At 44.8% G+C, this 22,751-nt stretch overlaps 1 protein-coding gene across 3 annotated transcripts in view; it reads right to left on the bottom strand.

Moving 5' to 3' along the window:
- Positions 1–22,238, bottom strand: part of LOC117349121 (AP-1 complex subunit beta-1) — a 123,706-nt gene extending 101,468 nt beyond the window's left edge. The window contains exons 1-4 of one of the 3 annotated variants that reach the window (XM_033922157.1): positions 22,138–22,238; positions 13,954–14,011; positions 4,382–4,487; positions 479–614 (exon numbers count right to left, since the gene is read on the bottom strand). In XM_033922157.1, coding sequence (XP_033778048.1) covers positions 479–614; positions 4,382–4,487; positions 13,954–13,990 — 279 coding nt within the window. In that variant the 5' untranslated portion in view covers positions 13,991–14,011; positions 22,138–22,238. Of the gene's footprint in view, positions 1–478; positions 615–4,381; positions 4,488–13,953; positions 14,012–22,006; positions 22,078–22,137 lie in introns of those variants that run through there. The other 2 variants (XM_033922158.1, XM_033922159.1) reach the window with 2 other exon arrangements.
- Between the last annotated feature and the right edge of the window lie 513 nt (positions 22,239–22,751).

Below are 22,751 nucleotides of genomic sequence, written 5' to 3'. Positions count from 1 at the left end.
ACCCACCTGCCTGAATGCTTCTCAACCTTCTCTGCCCTCATCCCCACCCCTATTCCCTTGCTACCAAGCCCCTGCAGTTATATTATTTAATAATAATGCAAAACACCCTCTCATTCACTCAACAAGAGCACACACAAAATCAGAACAGACTACCTAATCCAAAATTTGCCCCCCATGCCTGTCTAGGACCTAAAAGAGAGAGGAAAAGTCTTTTTTATTTATTTTGTTTACATCACAGAGCCGGTGTGGGGTTGGAGAGGTTGTAACCCTAGACTTCTGCTAAGACTAAGGGATCCTTTTATTAAGATGCACATTTAGTGTGTGCTAAATCGGTTAGCCCCTAAGTATCTTAAAAAAAAAAAAAAAAAAAAGTCGGCCTGCGACTTTGCCTTTTTTCCAAATTTCGGCCCCTTCCGTGATTGAGTTTGACACCCCTGTCCTAGACCCTCCCCCCCCTCTGAGTGTCAGCACTGGTTACCTTAACAAAGCTGTTGACAGCCATGATGGCCATGTCTGGTTGGCTTTTGGCATAGTTCATAAGATAGAGATAGACCAATTTCTTGAGTTCCAGGTTATCGGTCTGCATACAATTCACTACGTCCGGGAAGAGTGAGCTGGACAGAAAAAAATAAGTACATATATGTTAAAATAACTTGTCAAGGCAATGATGAGCAGACGGTAATCCACAGGCTGGCGTGATGCATAGGGTAAACTGTGTGCACCAGCACAACCTCAAAACAAATGCAAAATAAAGACTCCAGTAACGGTGAAACTCGGATATAATGTTTTCTCAAAGCTTGGCACAAACACACACAAAAAAATGACTAAAAGGTCAGTCAGTCCCATGATTCAGACCAGTGGTTCTCAACCCACTCCTGGAAATATATGCAGCCAACCATGATGAATTTGCAAGAGGCAGACCTGCAAATAATAGAAGCGCAAAAACAGAAACCCATCATTTATTTCCCGCAAGTTGGAGAACTTTGAAAACTCTTTGAGAAAGAATAACTTAAGATTTTTTAATTTTCCTAAATGTCCCGTCATTTCACCTGTTGAGATGGCGAGAAAATATTTTCGAGAGGTTCTTGCCATTTCATTGGAAAATTTACCTCCAATTGTGAGGGCCTACTATTTGAGTATAAAGAAACCTCGAGGGGAATCCACTCCTACTGAAAATCTAAAAGAAAATCTGGACATGAATTTGTCTTCATTTCTGGAAAATTCCTTTGAATATGAATATGAATAGGTTAATAGTCTCAATGTATTTGAATGAAATTCTGTTACGGGAGGAGAGGGGATGGGAGGGTTTCTATTTAATAATAGATATCAGGTGTAATACATAATATTCAAGATATTATAGAATATAAATATGTAATGAAATGTTATATTTAATGTGTTATATGAGAGCTAATCAAGTGTGTGTTTATAAGTTTAAATGATTTTATCTAATACACTTGTTGTATATGCAAAAACGAATAAAGAATTAAAAAAAAAAAAAAAAAAATTCCCTTGAGGTGACAACTGATAGAACCACTATGTGGCTGACACTGGCTTTGGAAAGTGATAAGGAATATATTCTTCATTTGTATTTCCTACATATCAATGATAAGTTTTTGGGCTCTAATGTTAGAATTTTTCCAGATCTGGCTCAGAAAACCCAAAAGCGAAGGAAAGAATTCTTGGCTTTGAGGCCGAGTCCTAGCTCTTGGGGCTACTTTTTTGGTTAAATTTCCAGCAAAATGTTACATTACCTATCAAAGAAAGAGTTTCCTTTTAGACAGCTTTTAGACTTTATTGGACCAAAAGAAGGGTTGGAATCTCAGTCCAATCATAAATGACCTGCCATCCGGCTGTAGCTTGGGTTACCAATTGCCGTTACTCTAATATAGAAATTTTATTTCCAAACTGATGACATTTTCCTTTCTTGATTTTCGTAATTGTGGACTCAATATTAGTTAATGTTTTCAATACATTTGATTGTATAATTATGTGATTCTTTTTTATTATGTTTCTGATCTTTTTCAAGTTATGTCTGTTTTCTTTTCTTTGATACCTAAAACAGTCTAATTGGGAGTTCCATTCCATCTTTATAACCTCTTTAAGGTTCATTGTTTATTCCCTCCCTATTGGATTTTTTACCATAATTGTTCTCTTTTCTATCAGCAATATGTAGTTCTTACCCATATTCGTACTGTTAGTCCTTATCATGTTACGCATATACTGTCTGTTTAATCTGTCTGTGTTGATGCCCTTTTAATTGTATATATTTTGTGCATCGCTTAGAAATTTGAGTAAGCGATTAATCAAATATATAATAAACTTGAAACTTGATTTAAAATTGAAAAGGTTATAAATAAAAAAACCTAGAGCAGACCCAGACCATATAGGTCTATCCAGTCTGGCCATCCATACGGTCCATCATCCCATCCTCTCTCTTGTGCCATGCTTTCTTGAATTCAGATTCAGTCTTCATCTCCAAGAGGGGCAGTCCACAAATTCACCACCCTTCCCATGAAGAAGGATTTCCTTACACTGCTTGAACAAAAACAATGTAAGGACTAACTTCAAGTAGTTTATAATTAGCTTTCGAAGGGAATCCCTTCTACATATTATCTTGCAAAGTGGACTAACCCGGCCACTACACCTTTTCACTTACATTACTTCTAAGACTGGAGTCACTCTATCAAACTTTAAATTTTGTACAAATCATCTTTACTGCAGAATTTTGTAATAATTCAAGTTAATAAAATTTTTGAAATTCTTGAACCCAAACTTGCAGTAAAGATGAGAAAACATGATCACATGGTTTTGCAAATCATCCTAGCAAATGATGGCAGATAAAGACCCAAATGGTCCATTCAGTATGCTCAACCTGATTCAATTTAAAAAAAAAAAATTTTCATCTTAGCTAATTCTGGCCAAGAATCCAAAGCTCTGCTTGGTACTGTTCTTAGCTTCCAACTACTGAAGTCTCCGTCAAAGCTCACTCCAGTCCATCTACATCCTCCCACCCATTGACGCCTTCCCCAGCCCATCCTCAATCAAGCGGCCATATACAGACACAGACAGTGCAAGTCTGCCCAGTACTGGCCTTAGCGCTTCAATATTTACCATTATTTTCTGATTCAAGATCCTCTATGTTCATCCCATGCTTTTTTGAACTCTGTCACCGTTTTCCTCTCCACCACCCTCTCCGTAAAGAATTTCCTTACATTGCTCTTGGGTCTCCCACCCCTCAATCTCAAATTATGTCCTCTGGTTTTACCATTTTCCAATTAGAAAATTGTTTTTACAGTTTTGGGAATACAGAAGCCATCACATGATTAACTTAAGATTCTTTCTAATGCTGAAATCAGCCCAAACCCCAGGACTACAAACTTCTGTCTGAAAAGGACTGGTCTTCCTAATTGCTATATGGTACACAGCCTCCTAGGATGGAGAAGCCTGGTGACATCCTGGGTTTAAATGTAAAATCAACTTTTTTCATTATGCACTAAGTAAATAAAATACCTAGAATATTTTTCAAAAACAAAACAACTTATGCTGGTCATGTTCTAGGGCCCTAGGCACACGGCTCCATCTCCTATTCCAATGTCCCAATTATTGGTAATCCATGTGGAATTGTTCAATGTTCTCTTCGCATAATACATCCAATATATTAAGATCATCCAACCCGACATTATGATTGCTCTGGCTGTGCATCATTGCAAAGACAACTGACAACGGTGGAATTATTTCTATTCCATCTGGAAATATGAAGAAGTCACAGCCTCCAAAAATCGCAGTCACTCCCATTTCTGTAAAACCTGGACCCCTCCTTGAGCTCAATTGTTATATCATTGCACAAACCACTGTATTAGCTATGATGCAACATTTCAGTTCAATGTTATACTGTTTGTTTTACTTCTGCAACAAATTTAATAAAGATCCGGAAAAAAAACAATGTCAAATGAATCCTTTGAAATCTGTTGACAATAACATTTAATAATAACAGTTTATAAACCACAGGACCGTTAAGTTCTATGCGGTTTACAAAGATTAAAAGATGTTACAAATTGAGTAGAATTAACAAAGTTAAAAGCTAGTGATTAACAGCTCAAGAACTCGGGTATTGTGGATAAGATCGTCCGGGTCAAACAGATATGTCTTGAGGTGCTTCCCAAATTCCCCGTAAGTAGTAGGCAGAAGCAATTGTTCCAGATCTGCCTGATGTGAGAAAAGATGTTGATGATGTCTTTTAAATTTACATCCTTTAACCGGTGGATTTAGATTTATCATCACACTTGACATGAAATTCTCCTTCTATATCTACCTGTTTTGGTTTTAAATGGGCCGAAAGGTGAGGACTTACAGACTGTGCAAAGAGAGCGCATATCTTTACCTGACATCTTTTCCTACTGTCATCGCTGCAATGACCTTCTTTACAGCCTCTTTCCTTTTTTCTTTCTTTTCATTGTTCAGCTCTGCTTTGAGTTCAAAGATCTCCCCTGCAATGAAGAGGGAAAAAGCTGGCTTGTTATGATGACATTCAATCTTGCCACAAAGTTTCTACTAGCTCATAGTGGATCTTGTTCAAACTTTCATGGTCATCATAGTAAGCATGGCCTTTTCATTAAATTCAAATTCTCAAACCTTTACACATACAATTCTCTTTTCTACAGAAGACTTTTTTGCCGATCTATTAAGATGCTTCTCTGCAGATGCCTCTAAAACATCAGATAAGCTCCTGTACAAACACTTGTCTACTTATCCTATTCCTATCATAAAGCATTTCTTCTTGCTTGTCATACCAAGAACGCCCCGAAAGCCTCCAAAAATCTACAGTAAAATAAAGTTCCATTCTTTACACGCACTCTTCACGGCCTTCTCATTTTCTCAAACCATTTCCAACTCTAACAAATTGATTTCCTTTGCAAACGCAGAACCAAACCTGCGCATAACACAGTCTGAGAAGGTTATGCTGCTAGTCCCCAAACCATTCATGCACTCCCCAATCAGAGACGTCAAACGCAAAAAATGTACGATGGCCTACTGGCCACGCAGGCAACGAAACTTGACCACCAACTATCCAATCTGCTGATCATGACACCAGACTACAAAACTTTCAGAAAAGAAATAAAAACCTTGCTATTCAAGAAATCCATCAAGACAAACTAACTCCACAAGAAGCATTTCAATCTCCCAATATAACCCACTCAACTATGTAACTCTTCTGGAATTGTCCAAGGCAATGGTGGAATAAAAGTCACTAATGTAATGGTCAAATAGTCTTTAAGTTGTTGTTTTTCTTATTTTGTTTAACCATATCAGTTGACATGAATGTTTACGTAAATACAAGAATACATATACTATAATTTTATTGTTCTGGTTGAACTATTTAAATTGTTATTAGGGTAATATTTGTCTTCTTTCAATAAAGTATAGCAGAAAAGTGGTCCAAATATGAATGATTAACCTATTTCATAATTATTTATCTAAGTATTTCTAATCAAATCAGTCATTTTTTTATATAACTGTAAAGCTAATCTGAAAAGTTATTTTTCAAAAAATGAAACCTTCATCTGGTTGTAAATATTTAAATTATACTAGCAAGAATGAGTTTTTCTATAGATAGCTGTGATTTAAATTAGACGCAGAGGTGTCCAACCTGCGGCCCCGGTCGAGAGCGATGCAGTGTTTTCCTCTGCTGCCCCCGGGTGTTTACCGTCTTGCCGGCTCCCTCCTCTGTCTTGCTGCAGCGTTTGCGCATTTGTGCGACCCCAGAAAGCACAGTTACTTACCGTAACAGGTGTTATCCAGGGACAGCAGGCAGATATTCTTAAGTAATTTTTGTTGAAGCTGCCTGTTTTTTAACGTGCGCTTCTTTATAGTAGCACAACGGGTGCAGGTGGAAGCCCTATGATCCGGACCCAGGCACTGCAAACACCAATTGTGCGGGTCGGTCAAAGAAATGGGCCGTGCACACCGTTGGCACTTTTTGAATCCTGGCTGAGGGGGCATGAAAGTAAACACGGCCTCTGCCAAATCGAAAGCCGAGGCTTCGATGATGGCAACAGGCCCAGCCGGGGCGAACCCGAGAAAAGAATTTAAGTGATATTTTTTTTTTTTTTTAAAGAAAAGAAAGAAAATAAGGAAGAAACTCTTCCAAGACAAAAACCGCGCGAGCGGGAAGGTGAAAAAAGGGTTTTCAACGGCTGTTGAAAAAAACGCATCTTCTTAGCTCCGCGGAAACTAAGAAACTGGGGACCGCGGGAAGGCACTCGCGCGGTGCGGCCTACTGGAACTTTCTAAGTTCTTAGAGTGTAATCACTCTAAAATTGTCCGTACCGGGGCTCCGTCGGTGCCGTCACCCATCAGTTAAGAATATGCTGCCTGCTTGTCCTGGGAGAAACATTTTTTTCGTCCAATGCGGCCCAGGGAAGCCAAAAGGTTGGACACCCCTGAATTAGAGCATCCACCAGAGCTCGCTCCTCTTTAGAAACCAGCCACCTGAATGCTAATTTGGATCCTCAGACGCACCACTCCACGTTCAAACTATTTCATTACGTTAAGCTTGATGTGCAAAATCTTTTAATAATAATAATTTTAAATACTGAAATAATAACTTAATGAATGTATAATTTATTTCTTAATCATAAAGACTTAGCTTTAGTTTTGTGCTTTTGCCAACATGTTTTGCGACAAACGCTTTTTCAAGGCTGGGTCCCTAGTGATGAAACGCCATCGATCTTGACTATAATTTTATGCAAGTAAAATTGTGGTCAAGATCGATGACGTTTCACCACTAGGGACCCAGCCTTGAGAAAGCGTTTGTCGCAAAACATGTTGGCGAAAGCAGTCCCTAACAGTGACCACAAAACTAAAGCTAAGTCTTTATGATTAAGGAGAAATTAGGTTCTTACCTGCTAATTTACTTTCTTTTAGCTTCTCCAGACCAGTAGAGGTTAACTTTACGAATGGGTATATATCTAATCATGACCAGCAGGTGGAGACTGAAAACAAAACTTTGGGACAGTATATCCTAGCCCCTCCTCTCTATTTCCCTCAGTCTGCCGAATAGCCAAGCAGAACCAAGAACTGGAAAACAACAGAGAGAAAAAACAATACTCCGAAAGGAGTAACAAGTAACAAACCCAAAATGCTGTTGGAAAATGCAGAAGAGAAATTCCCGAAGGAAGAATGTCCCCACAGCTCGCCAGCTAAGCCAGCCGAGCCACAGCCGCTGTTCTTCAATTCTCCCCGGCCCTAGAAAAATACTAGAACCCGCAGCAAAAACCAAAAACTGCCCGCGCAACAGCCCCAACAACAACAACAACAGACAGGGTGGGGACCTCTACTGGTCTGGAGAAGCTAAAAGAAAGTAAATTAGCAGGTAAGAACCTAATTTCTCCTTCTTTAGCACTCTCCAGACCAGTAGAGGTTAACTTTACGAATGGGACGTACCAAAGCAGTCCCTCTCACGGGCGGGACCCCCGAAGGGCCGATACCAGTACACGCTCACCGAACACCGCGTCCCGACGCGCCTGCACATCAACCCGATAATGACGGACAAAGGAATGCAAGGAGGACCAAACCGCAGCCTTACAAATATCCACAGGGGGCACGAGCGACGACTCAGCCCAAGAAGCCGCCTGACCCCGTGTGGAATGAGCCTTGAGAAACTCCGGAACCGGCTGCTGTTTCAGAAGATAAGCGGAAGCAATCGTCTCCTTGATCCAGCGCGCAATAGTAGCCTTAGAAGCGCCAGCTCCCCGACGAGAACCCGCCAGGAGGACAAAGAGATGATCGGACTTCCGGAATTCCTGGGTCCGCTGCACATAAGAGCGAAGGACCCGACCGACATCCAACTTGCGCAGCTGCCGTTGCTCAGAAGAGCCCTCCCGACTACCCAAGACCGGGAGAACCACCGATTGATTGACATGAAAAGGAGAAACAACCTTAGGCAGAAAGGAAGGAACAGGCCGCAAGACGACCCGTTCCCTAGAAAACTCCAAGAAGGGAGTCCTACAAGAGAAAGCCTGCAGCTCAGAAACACGCCTAGCAGAAGTAATGGCCACCAAAAAGACCGCCTTCAAAGTAAGGTCCTTCAAAGAACAGTCGTCCAAGGGCTCGAAAGGCGGACGCACCAAAACAGAGAGAACCAGATTAAGATCCCAAGAGGGAACCGAGGGCCGAAGGGGAGGCCTAAGCAACTTGGCCGCCCGCAAAAACCGAATCACATCAGGAAGCGCCGATAAACGCTGACCTGACACCAACCCTCGAAAAGCCGACAGGGCCGCAAGCTGAACCCGGAGAGAAGACCAAGCCAGGCCTCTATCCAGGCCATCCTGCAAGAACTCCAGAATGGAAGGCAGAGAAGCGCGAAAAGAGGTCACTCCCCGCGCCCGACACCATTCCTCAAAGAGACGCCAAACCCGCACATAAGCCCGAGAGGTAGAAAGCCTCCGGGACCCCAACAGTGTAGAAATCACCTTGTCTGAATATCCCTTCTTGCTAAGGCGACCCCTTTCAAGAGCCATGCCGTAAGACAGAAGGGAGACGGGTCGAACATGGGAATGGGACCCTGCCTCAGAAGGTCGCCCGAGAGAGGCAGAGGAAGAGGATCCGCTACCAGGTGCCTCACCAGATCCGCATACCACGGACGGCGAGGCCAATCCGGCGCCACCAGCACCACCAAACCCGGATGGTAAACAATGCGAAGAAGCACTCTGCCCACCAGCGGCCAAGGAGGGAACACATACAACAGCCCCTCCGTTGGCCACGGCTGGACCAGAGCATCCAGACCCTCGGCCAGACCGTCCCTGCGACGACTGAAGAAGCGGGGCACCTTGGCGTTGCCACCCGTGGCCATCAGGTCCATCAGGGGCTGCCCCCAAGCCTGCACTATCAACTGAAACGCCTCGGCGCCGAGACACCACTCTCCTGGATCTAGGAAGTGACGACTGAGGAAGTCTGCCTGAACGTTGTCTACTCCGGCTATATGAGAGGCCGAGAGGTCCAGCAGATGGGATTCCGCCCAAACCATGAGCAGAGCCGCCTCCTGCGCCACCCGAGTGCTCTTGGTGCCCCCCTGACGATTGACATAAGCCACCGCCGTGGCATTGTCCGACAGCACTCTGACTGACTTGCCCCGCAACAGGGAGTGGAAAGCCAACAGCGCCAGACGGACCGCTCTGGTCTCCAACACGTTGATCGACCAGGCGGCCTCCTCCGCGGACCAGGTGCCCTGAGCTGAGTGACCCAAACACTGAGCCCCCCAACCCAGGAGACTCGCATCCGTCAGGAGCACCGTCCACTGCGGGAGATCCAGACCCACCCCCTGAACTAGGTGAGGGGTCTGGAGCCACCAACGCAGACTGCAGCGCGCCAAGCCTCGTAGGGGAACCGGAACATCCATCCCGTGCCTCTGGGGAGACCACCTCCGGAGCAGAGCATACTGGAGAGGACGCATGTGGGCCCGCGCCCACCTCACCACGTCCAGGGACGCCGCCATCGACCCCAAGACCTGGAGGAAATCTCGCGCCCGAGGACACCGGGACGCCAAAAGCAGGCGAATCTGAGATTGCAATTTGCTCACCCGGCCCTCTGGGAGGAAGACCTTCCCCAAGGAGGTGTCGAACAGCACCCCTAGGTACTCCAGACGCTGAGCCGGGACCAACCGACTCTTGGCAAGGTTGACCACCCAGCCCAGCGACCGGAGAAACTCCACCACCCGAGCAGTAACCCGGGAACTTTCCTGCAACGACTTTGCCCGAATTAACCAGTCGTCCAGGTAGGGGTGTACCAGGATGCCCTCCGACCGCAAGGCTGCCGCGACGACCACCATCACCTTGGTGAACGTCCGCGGAGCCGTGGCCAGCCCAAAGGGAAGCGCACAGAACTGAAAGTGCCGACCCAAGATCGCAAAGCGCAGGAAACGCTGATGAGAGGCCCGAATGGGAACATGCAAGTAGGCCTCCGTCAGATCGAGAGAAGTGAGAAACTCCCCCGGCTGAACCGCCAGAATGACCGACCGCAGAGTTTCCATACGGAAAGAGGGAATCTTGAGAGCCCTGTTGACCCCTTTCAAATCGAGGATGGGCCGAAAAGTCCCCTCCTTCTTGGGCACCACAAAGTAAATGGAGTACCTGCCCGTGCCCCACTCTGGAGGGGGCACCGGAACAACTGCCTTGAGATCTATCAAGCGCTGAAGGGTCTGGCGAAAAGCCTGCGTCTTCACCGGAGTCTGACATGGAGAAGCGAGGAAAAAATCCGGCAGAGAGCGGGCGAACTCCAGTGCATAACCGTCCCGCACCACCTCCAGGACCCACTGATCGGACGTGATCTCGGCCCATTTGGGGAAAAAATCTCGCAGCCGGGCCCCCACCGGAACCAAAGGGGGCGCCGGCAAGGCGTCATTGTGCAGGACGGGAAGCGGGGGAACCGGCGGAGGGATTCCCTGCCCCCCGACGGGCCCCCCGAAAGGGCTGCGTGCGCTGGAAGAACCGACCCCGGGAAAAACCCGGAGACTGGAAAGAAGCAGCCCCACGCCCCGGGCGATACTTGCGAAAATCCCGCAAACGCCCCCGGGCCGCACCCCCCCGAGACGCCGGGCGAGCACGGTCCTCCGGCAGACGGGGAACTTTCGAGTCTGACAGAGTCTGAATCAACTTATCCAAGTCCTCTCCAAACAAAAACGACCCCCGAAAGGGAAATTTAGTAAGCTTAGCTTTGGACGCAGCATCCGCCGCCCAAGCGCGCAGCCACAACACACGCCTTGCGGCCACGCCAAAAGCCATAGACTTAGCCGAGCTCCGCACCAAGTCATAGAGAGCATCTGAGAGGAATGAGGCCGCCATCTCAATCTTCGCAACCTCCTGATCCACCAGAGACCAGTCGTCAGACTCTCGATCCAAGACCCGCTCCGCCCACCGAAACACGGCGCGAGCGACCAGTCCCCCACAAATAGCCGCCTGGACCCCAAGGGCCGAGACCTGAAAATTTTGCTTAAGGAGGCCCTCCAATTTGCGCTCCTCAGGGTCTCGCAAGGCAGAACCGCCCTCAACAGGCACGGTATGCCGCTTGGAAATCGCCGAGACCACCGCATCCACGACCGGCGAAGCTAACGTAGCCCGATCCCCTTCAGGAATGGGATACAGGCGAGCCATGCTGCGCGCCAGCCGAAACGGCGTCTCCGGCGTTTTCCACTGCTCCAGAATAATATCCCGAATATCCTGATGCATAGGAAAAGAGCGGGAAACGGAACGGATCCCCCGCAACAGGGGGTCCCCCACACGCGGAGTCTCCGGCGGCGCGTCCTCAAAACGCAAGACCGAAGAAACCTGCTGAATAAGGTCAGGCAGCTCATCTTTCTGAAAAAGACGCACCACAGACGCCTCGTCACTGGAGAACGGGAAATCCGACAACCCGCCGCCAGCTTCCGTCCCCTCCAGAGAGTCCTGGAATTCCTCAGAAGGGTCCAGGTCCTCCTCCAAACCGACCCGATCCTCCGACCACAAATTCTCGTCCCACGACACCCGCGGACGCTTGGACAAGGTAGGCGGCGGAGGGGACGTCACGCCAGACGAAAGAGGCAAAGCCGCAGGAAGCGCGGAGGAAAAACCACCCCCCGAGACCCCCTGGGCGCAACCGGGACCCCCAGCCGCCTGAAAATAGGCTCTGCATAAAGAAAAGAAAAAATCAGGAGAAAACCCCCCCGAGGGTCCCAAGGGACTCCCTGCCACAGCAGGGGACCCAGCAGAACCTTGCCCCTGCATAGTCAAAACAGGGGGAAGGTCACCTGAGGTGGAAGACAAAATGGAGGGGCCAGACAGAGAAGATGGCGGTTTTCCCGCCAAAAAAGCTCCCTCCATAGCCTGAAGCGGCTGAGAAACCTGAATAGTCTCAGCCGCTAAAGCAGGCAAGCCGGCATCAGCTGTCAAAAAATCAGCTGAGAGGGAATCCTCTACAACCCGACCGTCGGCGGTCTGGGGATTCCCTCCGTGGGCGGACGGAGAAGACCGGGCTTCGCCACCGTTCCCTGCCGACTCGCGAGGCACCATCGGCGGGGAGCTCTGGGCGCCTGCAGCCGCTGCCGACGGAGCTCCTCCACCGCCCCGGCCTGAACACCGCTTGCACAGGCCGGCCGCGAGTGCCTCGCGTCTGGAGCACAATGAGCACTTTTTCCCTTTAGAAGTGCTCATTGCTCCATACGCGACCTAGCTGTAAAAAAGTGCCGGTTAGTTGAAAAAATACAGTAAAATACAGTTTTCTTAAAGGGATACAACCCTCCAGACCAGCACTACCTCAGGATTTTTTTTTTTTTTTTTTTTTACAGAACAGACTCCACAGGCTCTCAAAGCAATAGTCTTGCTTGATTTAGGGGGCAAGGCTTATTGCTGAGGCTCCTCTAAAAAAATGTGGGGAGGTGGAGGAAGTGGGGGGAGGGACCCCGCTCGTGACCCGCCGGGTTTGACACCCCCGAGGTCGGACGAACCCCCAAACAGAGTCCGTCCAAGCTCCGTCCGGCTAAAAACAGGGACAAAAAACACCTTAAACAAATTCCAACAGCCCTACCAAGGGAGATGGGTACAGATCACTCAACACCTGCTGGAGACTGAAAGAAGACTGAGGGAAATAGAGAGGAGGGGCTAGGATATACTGTCCCAAAGTTTTGTTTTCAGTCTCCACCTGCTGGTCATGATTAGATATATACCCATTCGTAAAGTTAACCTCTACTGGTCTGGAGAGTGCTAAAGAAGAAATAAATTATACATTCACTAAGTTATTACTTCAATATTTAAAATTATTATTAATAAAAGATTTTGCACATCAAGGTTAACATAATGAAATAGTTTGAACGTGGAGTGGTGCGTCTGAGGATCCAAATTAGCATTCAGGTGGCTGATTTCTAAAGAGCTCTGGTGGAGGCTTTAAATGAATGAATGCTTACGAAAAGTTTCTTGAAAAAAATGCGGTACTACTGATTAAATTAGAGCATGACACATGGACAAATCTTTCCCCCGTCCCGGCAGTAACTCATTTTCCTGCCCCATTCCTGTAAGCTCTGTCCTCATCTGCACAAGTCTCAAACATTTTTAAAATCATAAGTGTTCGAGACTTGTGCTGGGTGTAAGGCAGAGCTTACAGCAATGGGGCAGGGACAGCGACAAAACCCGTGGGGATGGGACGGGGAAAAATTTCTCCCTTTGTCATTCTCTGATTTAAATCAAATCCACCCTGGGATAGGGGTGCTGCCCCTGGTTCTCTGGCCCTTTGATTTTACAAAGGTTAGCCAAGCTTCTAGTGCAAATGCCCACACCTGGGCTATTTTGGGAAGGTTACCACTGGCAAATACAGTGGAACCTCGGTTTACGAGTGTTTTGCAAGATGAGCAAACCTTAACTCGGAAAACGAGCATGTCCTGATAAACGAGCACCTCTCCCCGCTCTAACCGGCATCGCATCCCCGTGCTAGAAGCGGCATCCGCCCGCACACCCTCCCAAAAAGTCAAAGAAAGATCCCGCCTCTTGCCTCAGAGAGAACGAGAGCATGTACAGGTGCTCAAGGCCCAGCCAAGAGGCGGGATCTTTCTTTAATTCACACCAGCAAGCAGCAGAAGGGGTAAAGAGCTTGTTTGGAAGGGCAAGTGGGCGGATGTCGCTTCCAGCATGGGAGTGCAATGCGGTTCTCAGGGGTGGACGTGCGCGGGTGGGGGGTGCGATGCCGGTTTGAGCGGGGGGTGGGGGGTGAGTGGTGATTGAGCAGCGCCTGTAGCCTTGGGGGGGGAAGAAGGAGGAGGTGGAACGTATCAAGCGAGTTTCCCTTACTTCCTATGGGGAAACTCGTTTTGATATACGAGCAATTTGGTTTACGAGCATGCTTCTGGAACGAATTATGCTCGTAAACCAAGGTTCCACTGTACTCCCAAATATTGCAAACTGTCATTATACGATACACAAAGACAGAACTAACCTTTCTTATTAGTTGTGAAGTACTTTGAGTCCGTCATGGTTCCAAACACTCAAAGCAGCTGCAAAAAAGTAAAAACAGAGCAGGTTAGTTAATCTGACTGCACTCACCTCCCTCAAGTCACCCCCAAAAGGACAAAAATAAAAAAATGTGAAACCTCTTTCAGACACTCCACATTCCAAAGTGCTTCATAAAACACGAAAGTGATATTTAGAAAGTGTCCTACAACTACAATTGGTATATTTAATATCTTGACCCTAGTCCACAGGTCTATTATGAACAAACATCTCTTTATCTTAGTTATTCTCTATACCTCAGAGAGGACACTTACAGTCATGTGAAAAAATTAGGACACCCCGTGAATTATTCAGTTCTTTCTTAAGAAATGTTCACAAATCGATATCAAATCTTTTTTTTTAATTTATCTCTGGAAAAGAATGTGATGTAATTGCAGGTAAACAAACGTTTTCCTTGATTTACTCATGAAACCAAAGATATTCACAAAAATGTGTATTCTAACTGAGGAATAAATTAGAACACCCCCACATATCCTCCCACTTAAAGTGGCTCAAATCACACACAGGTGTATCACATCAGGTGCACATGATTAGAACATCGTTACTCAGCATTTTGAAGGAGGTTTTCCCTACTCAAACCTCAGACATTTAGTTTGGTGTGCTCGTGACTGCTGCGGTGAGATCAAAAGAGCTGTCTGAGGCCTTCAGAAAGAAGATTGTCACAGCTTATAAATCTGCTAAGGGATTTTAAAAGATCTCAAAAGAATTTGACATTAGCCATTCCACGGTCCGTAAAATAGTGTAGAACTGCCAACATACCCAGGTCTGGCCGTCCAAGCAAGTTGACCCCCAGAGCAGACCGCAAGATGCTATAAGAAGTCTCCAAAAACCCTAAAATGTCATTATAGGACCTACAGCAGGCTCTTGCTACTGTTGATGTGAAAGTGCATGCCTCGGAAAGAGACTGTACAAATTTAACTTGCAAGGAGGAAACCTTTGCTCTCTAAGAGAAGCATCAAGGACAGACTGAAGTATGCTAGAGAGAACGTAGACAAACCCCAGGACTTCTGGAATAGTGCTCTATGGACAAATGAGTCTAAAACTGAATTATTTAGACTCCAGAAAAGAGGACATGTTTGGCACACAGCAAAAACAGCATTCCAGGAAAAGAGCCTCATACCAACTGTGAAGCATGGAGGTGGAAGTGTCATAGTTTGGGGATGCTTTGCTGCAGCAGGACCTGGCCAGTTCACCATCATAGAATCCACCTGAATTCTACCATGTATCAGAGGGTGCTTGAGGAACATGCGAGACCATCTATAAGAAAATTAAAGCTGAAGCGGAACTGCAACACGACAATGACCCAAAACATACCAGTAAATCCACCAAGGACTAACTGAAAACTAAGAAATGGAGAGTCCTGGAGTAGCCGAGTCAAAGCCCTGATCTTAATCCCATTGAGACGCTGTGGGGTGATTTGAAACGGGCTATACATGCAAGAAGCCCTCAAACATCTCACAGCTGAAAGAATTCTGCATTGAGGAGAGGGTCAAACTTTCCTCAGGCCGATGTCAGAGACTGGTAGATGGCTACGAGAAGCATCTCACTGCAGTTATTTCAGCCAAAGGGGGTAGCACTAGCTATTAGGGTATCCTAATTTATTTTTCAGTTAGAATACACATTTTTGTGGATATCTTTTGTTTCATGAGTAAATCAAGGAAAATTTTTCTTGTTTACCTGCAATTACATCACTTTCTTTTCCACAGATAAATTTAAAAAAAAATAAAAAAATTTGATGTCGATACATGGGGTGTCCTCATTTTTTTCACATGACTGTAGGTCTCTGCAGGATTTTAGACTAATCATGCCTCATTCTCCAAAGCTCAAGGGGAATCTACCCACTTAAGGGTTTTTGGTTGGAATAACCTTTCAAAAGCACTTTGTGCTGAATGGAATTTCAAGTCTTTTAAAAGGTTATTGAAGACTCATTTCCTCAGCCAGGCTATTCACATTTTGCCTGATGGGGAGAGGAAGGTATATTAATGTAAGAAGAAAAACACATTATACTGATGTCAGAATGATTTTGTTGTGAAGTTTTTTCTTGGCGTGAGAGTTTTAGTGCTGTCCTATCGATCTGATGGAGTTCCTTTTATTTTGAGCATCTATTTTATTTATTTATTGTAAACTGCCTTAAACTGACAAAGTATTGGCGGAATAGAAACATAGTAAATGACAGCAGATAAAGACCTGAACGGTCCAGCCAGTCTGCCCATTATTCTCATTAAAAATAAAGATTAAATTAATTTGTCTCTTCTTTGATATTGCTGGGCCATAGACTAATATATCAAATTTTGAAAATCTATCCCCCTCTTTTTACTAACACATAGTGTGGGTTTTAGCAGCGGCAGCAACGATAACTGCTCTGACGCTTATCGCATTCCGATGAGCGTCGGAGCAGTTACCACCACCAAAACCCCTATGCATTAGTAAGAGGGTGGGGCATATGTGAATAATAAGTCTCTAATGTAATGAAAGTGCCATGCAATTCAGAGAAAAGAGGAAGTACATTTCCCCCTCCGTATTCGCGAATTCCATATCTACGGATTCGCGGTTTTAAATTTAAAAAATGCATTTTCATTTTTCAGGCTATTTTAAGCCCTGTAAGCCCCCGTTAAGCTTTACCTTGTAGTCTAGCGGGTTTTCGGGGCAGAAGCGATCTTCCCACGCTCCTGCCCCGTGCAGATCGCTCATAGGAAATGGCTCAAGAGACTACGGGAGCTCAAGGCAGCCATTTTCTAGTAGGAATGAATGTTGAAAAGCATTCAGTGTGCTTTGTGTATTTTAATTTTGTGTTGTTAATACAATTATATTGTGTGTACCTATGAAAAATGAATGGAAAAAATGGTACAATTAGTACTATTATGGAGGTGGGGTCTGGGATGGAGATGGGCACGACTTAGCCCAGTGTTCAACTGCCGGTCCGCAGACCGGTGCCAGTCCACAAAATAATTATTTTATTTCTGCCGGTCCATAGGTGTCAAAAGGTTGAAGAACACTGATATAGATCACTGATCATTTTAGTAGCCTTTCTCTGGACCGACACCATCCTTTTTATATCTTTTTGAAGGTGCGGCCTCCAGAATTGTATACAATACTCTAATTGAGGTCTCACCAAAGTCTTATACAGGGGCATCATTACCTGCTTTTTCCTACTAGCCATTCCTCTCCCTATGCACCCAAACATCCCTCTAGCTTTCGCTGTCACCTTTTCAACTGATTGGCTACCTTAAGATCATCAAATACTATCTCACCCAACTCCCACTCCTCTTTCATGAACAAAAGTTCTTCCCCCCCCCCACTAAACTGTACTGTCCCCTCAGGTTTTTGAAGCCTAAATGTTTGACCTTCCATTTCTTAGCATTAAATCTTAGTTGCCAAATTTCAGACCATTCTTCAAACTTCACTGGGTCCATCCTCATATTATCTACACTATCAGATAGATAATATGATATTGGTATCATCTGGAAAGAGGCAAATCTTACCTGACAGCCCTTCAGCATTATCACTTGCAAAAAATGTTAAAAGGACAGGCCCAAGAACAGAACCTTGAGACACACCCTTTCCTCGGAGCAATCTCCATTAACCACTACTCTCTGTTGCCTTCCACTCAACCAGTTCCTGACCCAGTCCATCACTTTGGGGTCTCAGTTTATTTATTAGACACCTGTGTGCTACGCTTTCAAAAGCTTTACTAAAATCTAAATACCACATCTAGTGCCCTCCTTTTTATACAATTCTCTGGTCACCCAAAGACAAGACTTGCCTTTAGTGAATCCATGTTGCATCGAGTCCTGTAATCTACTGGATTCCAGAAACACCTGTATACTGTGTTTTAAAAGTATTTCTGCTAATTTACTTACCACAGACGTCAGACTTACCAGCCTGTAGTTCCCTACTTCTTCCTTACTTCCACTTTTGTGGAGAGGGACATCCGCTCTTCTCTAGTCCTCCAGTACTACTCCTAACTCTAGATAAGCACTGAAAGGTCAGCCAGAGGAGCTTCCAGAACGTCCCTAAGTACCCTCAAATGTACAATATCTGGCCCCATCGCTTTGTCTACCTTTAGTTTAGCTAGCTCCTCATGGATACAATGCTCTGAAAAATCAATCGGGGTTTGTCTTCTGCAGTACCACTCCTGGTACTTCAGCTGAAACATGATGTAAATGGAGAATTGGGGCATGTGCCTGACCAGACTGGGGTAGTAAATAGCAAAATGCCAGCTTCTGCCGACAATCTGGTTTTAGAATTTCAAGTATGATTACTGAGTTTGTATTTCAATCCACCTCAAGCATCCTCTCTTTTCTTTTTGGATCCTTGCCCTTCCATCTTGCAGTCTGTTGATATTGAAGCTAAACCGTTTCAACCTCTGAGAAATTGTTTGGGAAAACAGCTGTAGTTTGTCCACTATGAAAGGAAGTTGATAAGAACCTAAGCTTTGCCGCTGCAGAGTCAGACCAGTGGTCCGTCGTGTCCAGCAGTCCGCCTGAAAATGCTAGTTCTGTTTCTAACCGACTGTTTCTATCAAACTTAATGGAGAAGGTGATTTTGACAGAGTTACTAAATTTTATTGATGGGCAAGGAATACTTTGGTCTGGGTCTGGTCATTATTTATGCAGTGCAATCATTGTTCTTATACTGTTGGAATGAGTTTGACTTTCAGTACATTGTGATACATTTTTTTGTTTTAGGCACCAATAAACTTTACAAAAGTCCAGGACCTGGTTCCACATTTGTTCTTCTGTACAAGGAATATTTTATACACACTGATCTGGATTTAGGAAATCCCATAGTACAGAAACTATATGAATATTATGGATGAATGCTGGAAATATTTGAACAAGAGTACCACTTTTTTCTTAATGCCTTTAGATTTGAAGGCTGTCTGAAATTGGGTTAGCCTGGTTTAGGTCAGTCCTTTTTAAAGGACTGACGATTCTAATTCCAAGCCCTAGCCATTTGGAATTACCCAGAGTGCTCTTTTGTAACCGTACCTTTAATATTTATAATAGCCCTGTTGTGAAGCGAGACCTAGGTTTAGAGGACACAGTCATACGTTTGCTGATGATATACAACTATATCTTAGACTCATATCATGATATTGTTTAAAAGAAATTAAAAGGCAGATGAAACCGTCCAAGACTGAACTTTTGTGTTTTCATAAAGCTGTGTTGGTTTATTCTGTCCAGAAACAGAACTGAAGTGGTGATAACTACGTATGCAGTTTGGGTATAGAACTGGACGCAGGATTGACTTTGATGCTCTTTTTCATGTATAATCAATACTTGTTTTTATTGACACCAGCTTCATAGGATTGATCAGTGCTTATTTTTCTCAAAGAGAAAGCAAACCTTGCTCAGCTGCTTTATATGTATGTTATTTCCCAAACTGAGTATTGTATTGCCTTGTTTCAAAGTTCAAAGTTTGTTCATGTTACTGCCATGGTTATTTCTTAACAGGTACAATTTTATGTTCCTAATTGTCTTTTGAATTCACAGGAAAAGAGATTTTTTTTGTTATTTCTTCAGGTAGATCTTTGTGGACTTGAATGAGCAAGATTTTGTGCATGACACTATTGTTATTTTTTTTGAGACTACAATGGCCTCACCTTGCAGGTTTACTGACGATCTGTTGGAATTTAGGAGAGCTATTAATTAATTTATTTATTTATACAATTTTAAACTATTACCAAGCATAAAACATCTTGTACAGAAAAGTGTAATCAAATCATATTAACTTAAATTAACTTTCAAAACTTGAAAGATACTTCAAATTATTAAAATAAAAACACATAAGATAAACTCAATTGATCAGACACTAGTTCTCCAATCTCGGATCCAAGATTTAAAGAGTAGAGAAATTAAACTCACATATTTATCTAAGAAAGCTGTATAACTACTGCAGCACAGTGAACTAATCCTTAATATTAGGCGCAATTATTGTTCCATTCTCAAGACGTTTCACTGAGAGAAAACTTACTGAGATGGGTCAGTAAAAACATATTTTAAAGAGCGGTATCTGACTACACATTTGCATGGATATCTCAAAAAGAAAAGACCCCCCTATTTGAGTCACTCCAGGTTTCAACATTAAGAATTCTCTTCTTCTTTTTTGAGTCTCTCTGGAGACATCAGGAAATATCTGGATATGGTATCCCAGGAAGTCCTTGGATCTGTTTTTGAAGAAAAGTTTTAGTAGAGCTATTAAGACCTCTCTTTTTAATTAGAGTTGTAGGAATTGATGAATGAATTTGGGAAGCATGTATCCAAGGGTCGGACACGACTGAATAGATAGTAGTACCAATACTAGTATTTTATTGTCATTTAATTTTATGTTCATCTTTGATTATGTGCACTATTTTGTACTAGCAGGAAAATCTCCGTTTCTCTCAACTTAGTACTAGAGCACTCCCCTTGCCAGTCAGGTTTTCATGATAGCCACAATGAATATGCATGAAAGAAATTTGCATTTAATGGAGAAAGTGTATGCAAATCAAGTTTATGCATACTCATTGTGGATAGCCTGAAAACCTGACTAGCAAGGGTAGGGGCACTCCTCTACTTGTATCAGGAGCACTTTGTTCAGCTTTAATGTGCATTGCCTGCAATGGAACTGGCTAATACACAGCTTCCCAAACTTGCCCTGGTGACCCCACAGTGAATTGGGGTTCCAAAATATGCAAGAAAGATCCAGTGTAAATGCTTCTAGAGGGGGGATCCCAACTCCTGCCCCAGGCTTGCTTTTCAGGACAACGGATAATTTATCAAATTGTAACATACATAGTAACATAGTAGATGACGGCAGCTAAAGACCCGAATGGTCCATCCAATCTGTGCAACCTGATTCAATTTAAATTTTTTTTATTTTTTCTTCTTAGCTATTTCTGGGCAAGAATCCAAAGCTCTACTTAGTACTGTGCTTGGGCTCCAACTGCCGAAATCTCCGTGAAAACCTACTCCAGCCCATCTACACCCTCCCAGCCATTGAAGCCCTCTCCAGCCCATCCTCCCTCAAACGGCCATATACAGACACAGACCGTGCAAGTCTGTTTATTTAGAATTTCTTATACCGCTTAATCATATTTCTAAGCGGTATACAATAATAATAAAATTTGTACAACATTCAACAAAACATAGAGCAAGGTTAAAAACGATACAATATTCAAGAAATCTGTCAAATGATCCAACCAAACCATATCGACTCTTCCCATACTATCAACCTTTTTAATCTCCCTGGGAATGCCCAGGCTAATTTCTTGATGGAAACCGCCTAGAACTGAAAAGACATCAATGTAATGTAGGGGTCTCAAAGTCCCTCCTCGAGGGCTGCAATCCAGTGGGATTTTCAGGATTTCCCCAATGAATATGCATTGAAAGCAGTGCATGCATAGATCTCATGCATATTCTTTGGGGAAATCCTGAAAATCCAACTGGATTACAGCTCTCGTGGACTGGAGTTTCCTACCCCTGACTTAAAGCATAGGCAGCAGAACGCTCTAGACCAGGGATCTCAAAGTCCCTCCTTGAGGGCCGGAATCCAGTTGGGTTTTCAGGATTTCCCCAATGAAGATGCATTGAAAGCAGTGCATGCACATAGATCTCATGCCTATTCATTGTGGAAATCCTGAAAACCCGACTGGATTGTGGCCCTGGAGGAGGGACTTTGACACCCCTGGTCTAGACTTTAAGGCAGGGGTAGGGAACTCTGGTCCTTGAGAACTGTATTCCAGTTGGGTTTTCAGGATTTCCCCAATGAATATGCATTAAAGCAGTGCATGCAAATAGATCTCATGCATATTCATTGGGAAAATCCTGAAAACCCGACTGGATCACGGTCCTCAAGGAGGGGCTTTGAGACCCCTGTAATGTAATATTACACAACATCAATTGGGAAAAATTAGTAAAGCCGAAGACGGGGGAGGAACTAGAAAATGCAAAGAGAAGGGTAGGGTAAGGCCACAATTGACGGGCAGCCATAGGCACCTCTCGGCCTCCCTCAGGCCCGGAGCCGGCGCCGCCCCCCACGCTGAGCTCAAATCCTTCCCTCTGCTCGACGCTGCCGTTTCCCGTCCCCTTCCGTTGCGGGTCACTCCGGGGAGCGGCCGGACACTCACCATGCGCAGCCCCGTCGCTTCTCCGAGCACCGGAGGAAGGCGGCTAAACGTCAGCGCAAGCGCAACAAACCGGAAGTCGGCCGGCGCGAGGAGGAGCGCGGACCAGAGAGACGCGGTGAGGCCAGAGCGCCAAGACGTCGCTTGTCCTGGAGGACCGCCCGCCAGTCGGGTTTTCACGATAGCACCTCTGCGTATCTCTCTCCTGCGTATTCATTAAGGCTATCCTGAAAACTCCAGGACAGGCTTGGGAACCTTAGAGTCTAGACCAGGGGGGGGCAAATTCTCTCCTCCAGGGCCGCAATCCAGGCAGGTTTTCAGGATTTCCCCAATGAATATGCATGAGATCTATTTGCATGCACTGCTTTAATGCATATTCATTGGGGAAATCCTGAAAACCCAACTGGAATTCGGCTGTCCAGGACCAGAGTTCCCTACCCCTGCCTTAGAGTCTAGACCAGGGGTGTCAAAGTCCCTCCTCCAGGGCAGCAATCTAGTGGGGTTTTCAGGATTTCCACAATGAATATGCATGAGATCTTTTTGCATGCACTGCTTTAATGCATATTCATTGGGGAAATTCTGAAAACCCGACTGGATTGCGGCCCTCGAGGACCGAC

The sequence above is a fragment of the Geotrypetes seraphini genome, chromosome 15, assembly GCF_902459505.1.
Source record: "Geotrypetes seraphini chromosome 15, aGeoSer1.1, whole genome shotgun sequence".
Taxonomy (NCBI): domain Eukaryota; kingdom Metazoa; phylum Chordata; class Amphibia; order Gymnophiona; family Dermophiidae; genus Geotrypetes; species Geotrypetes seraphini.
This window is presented reverse-complemented; position numbering and strand designations above follow the sequence as displayed.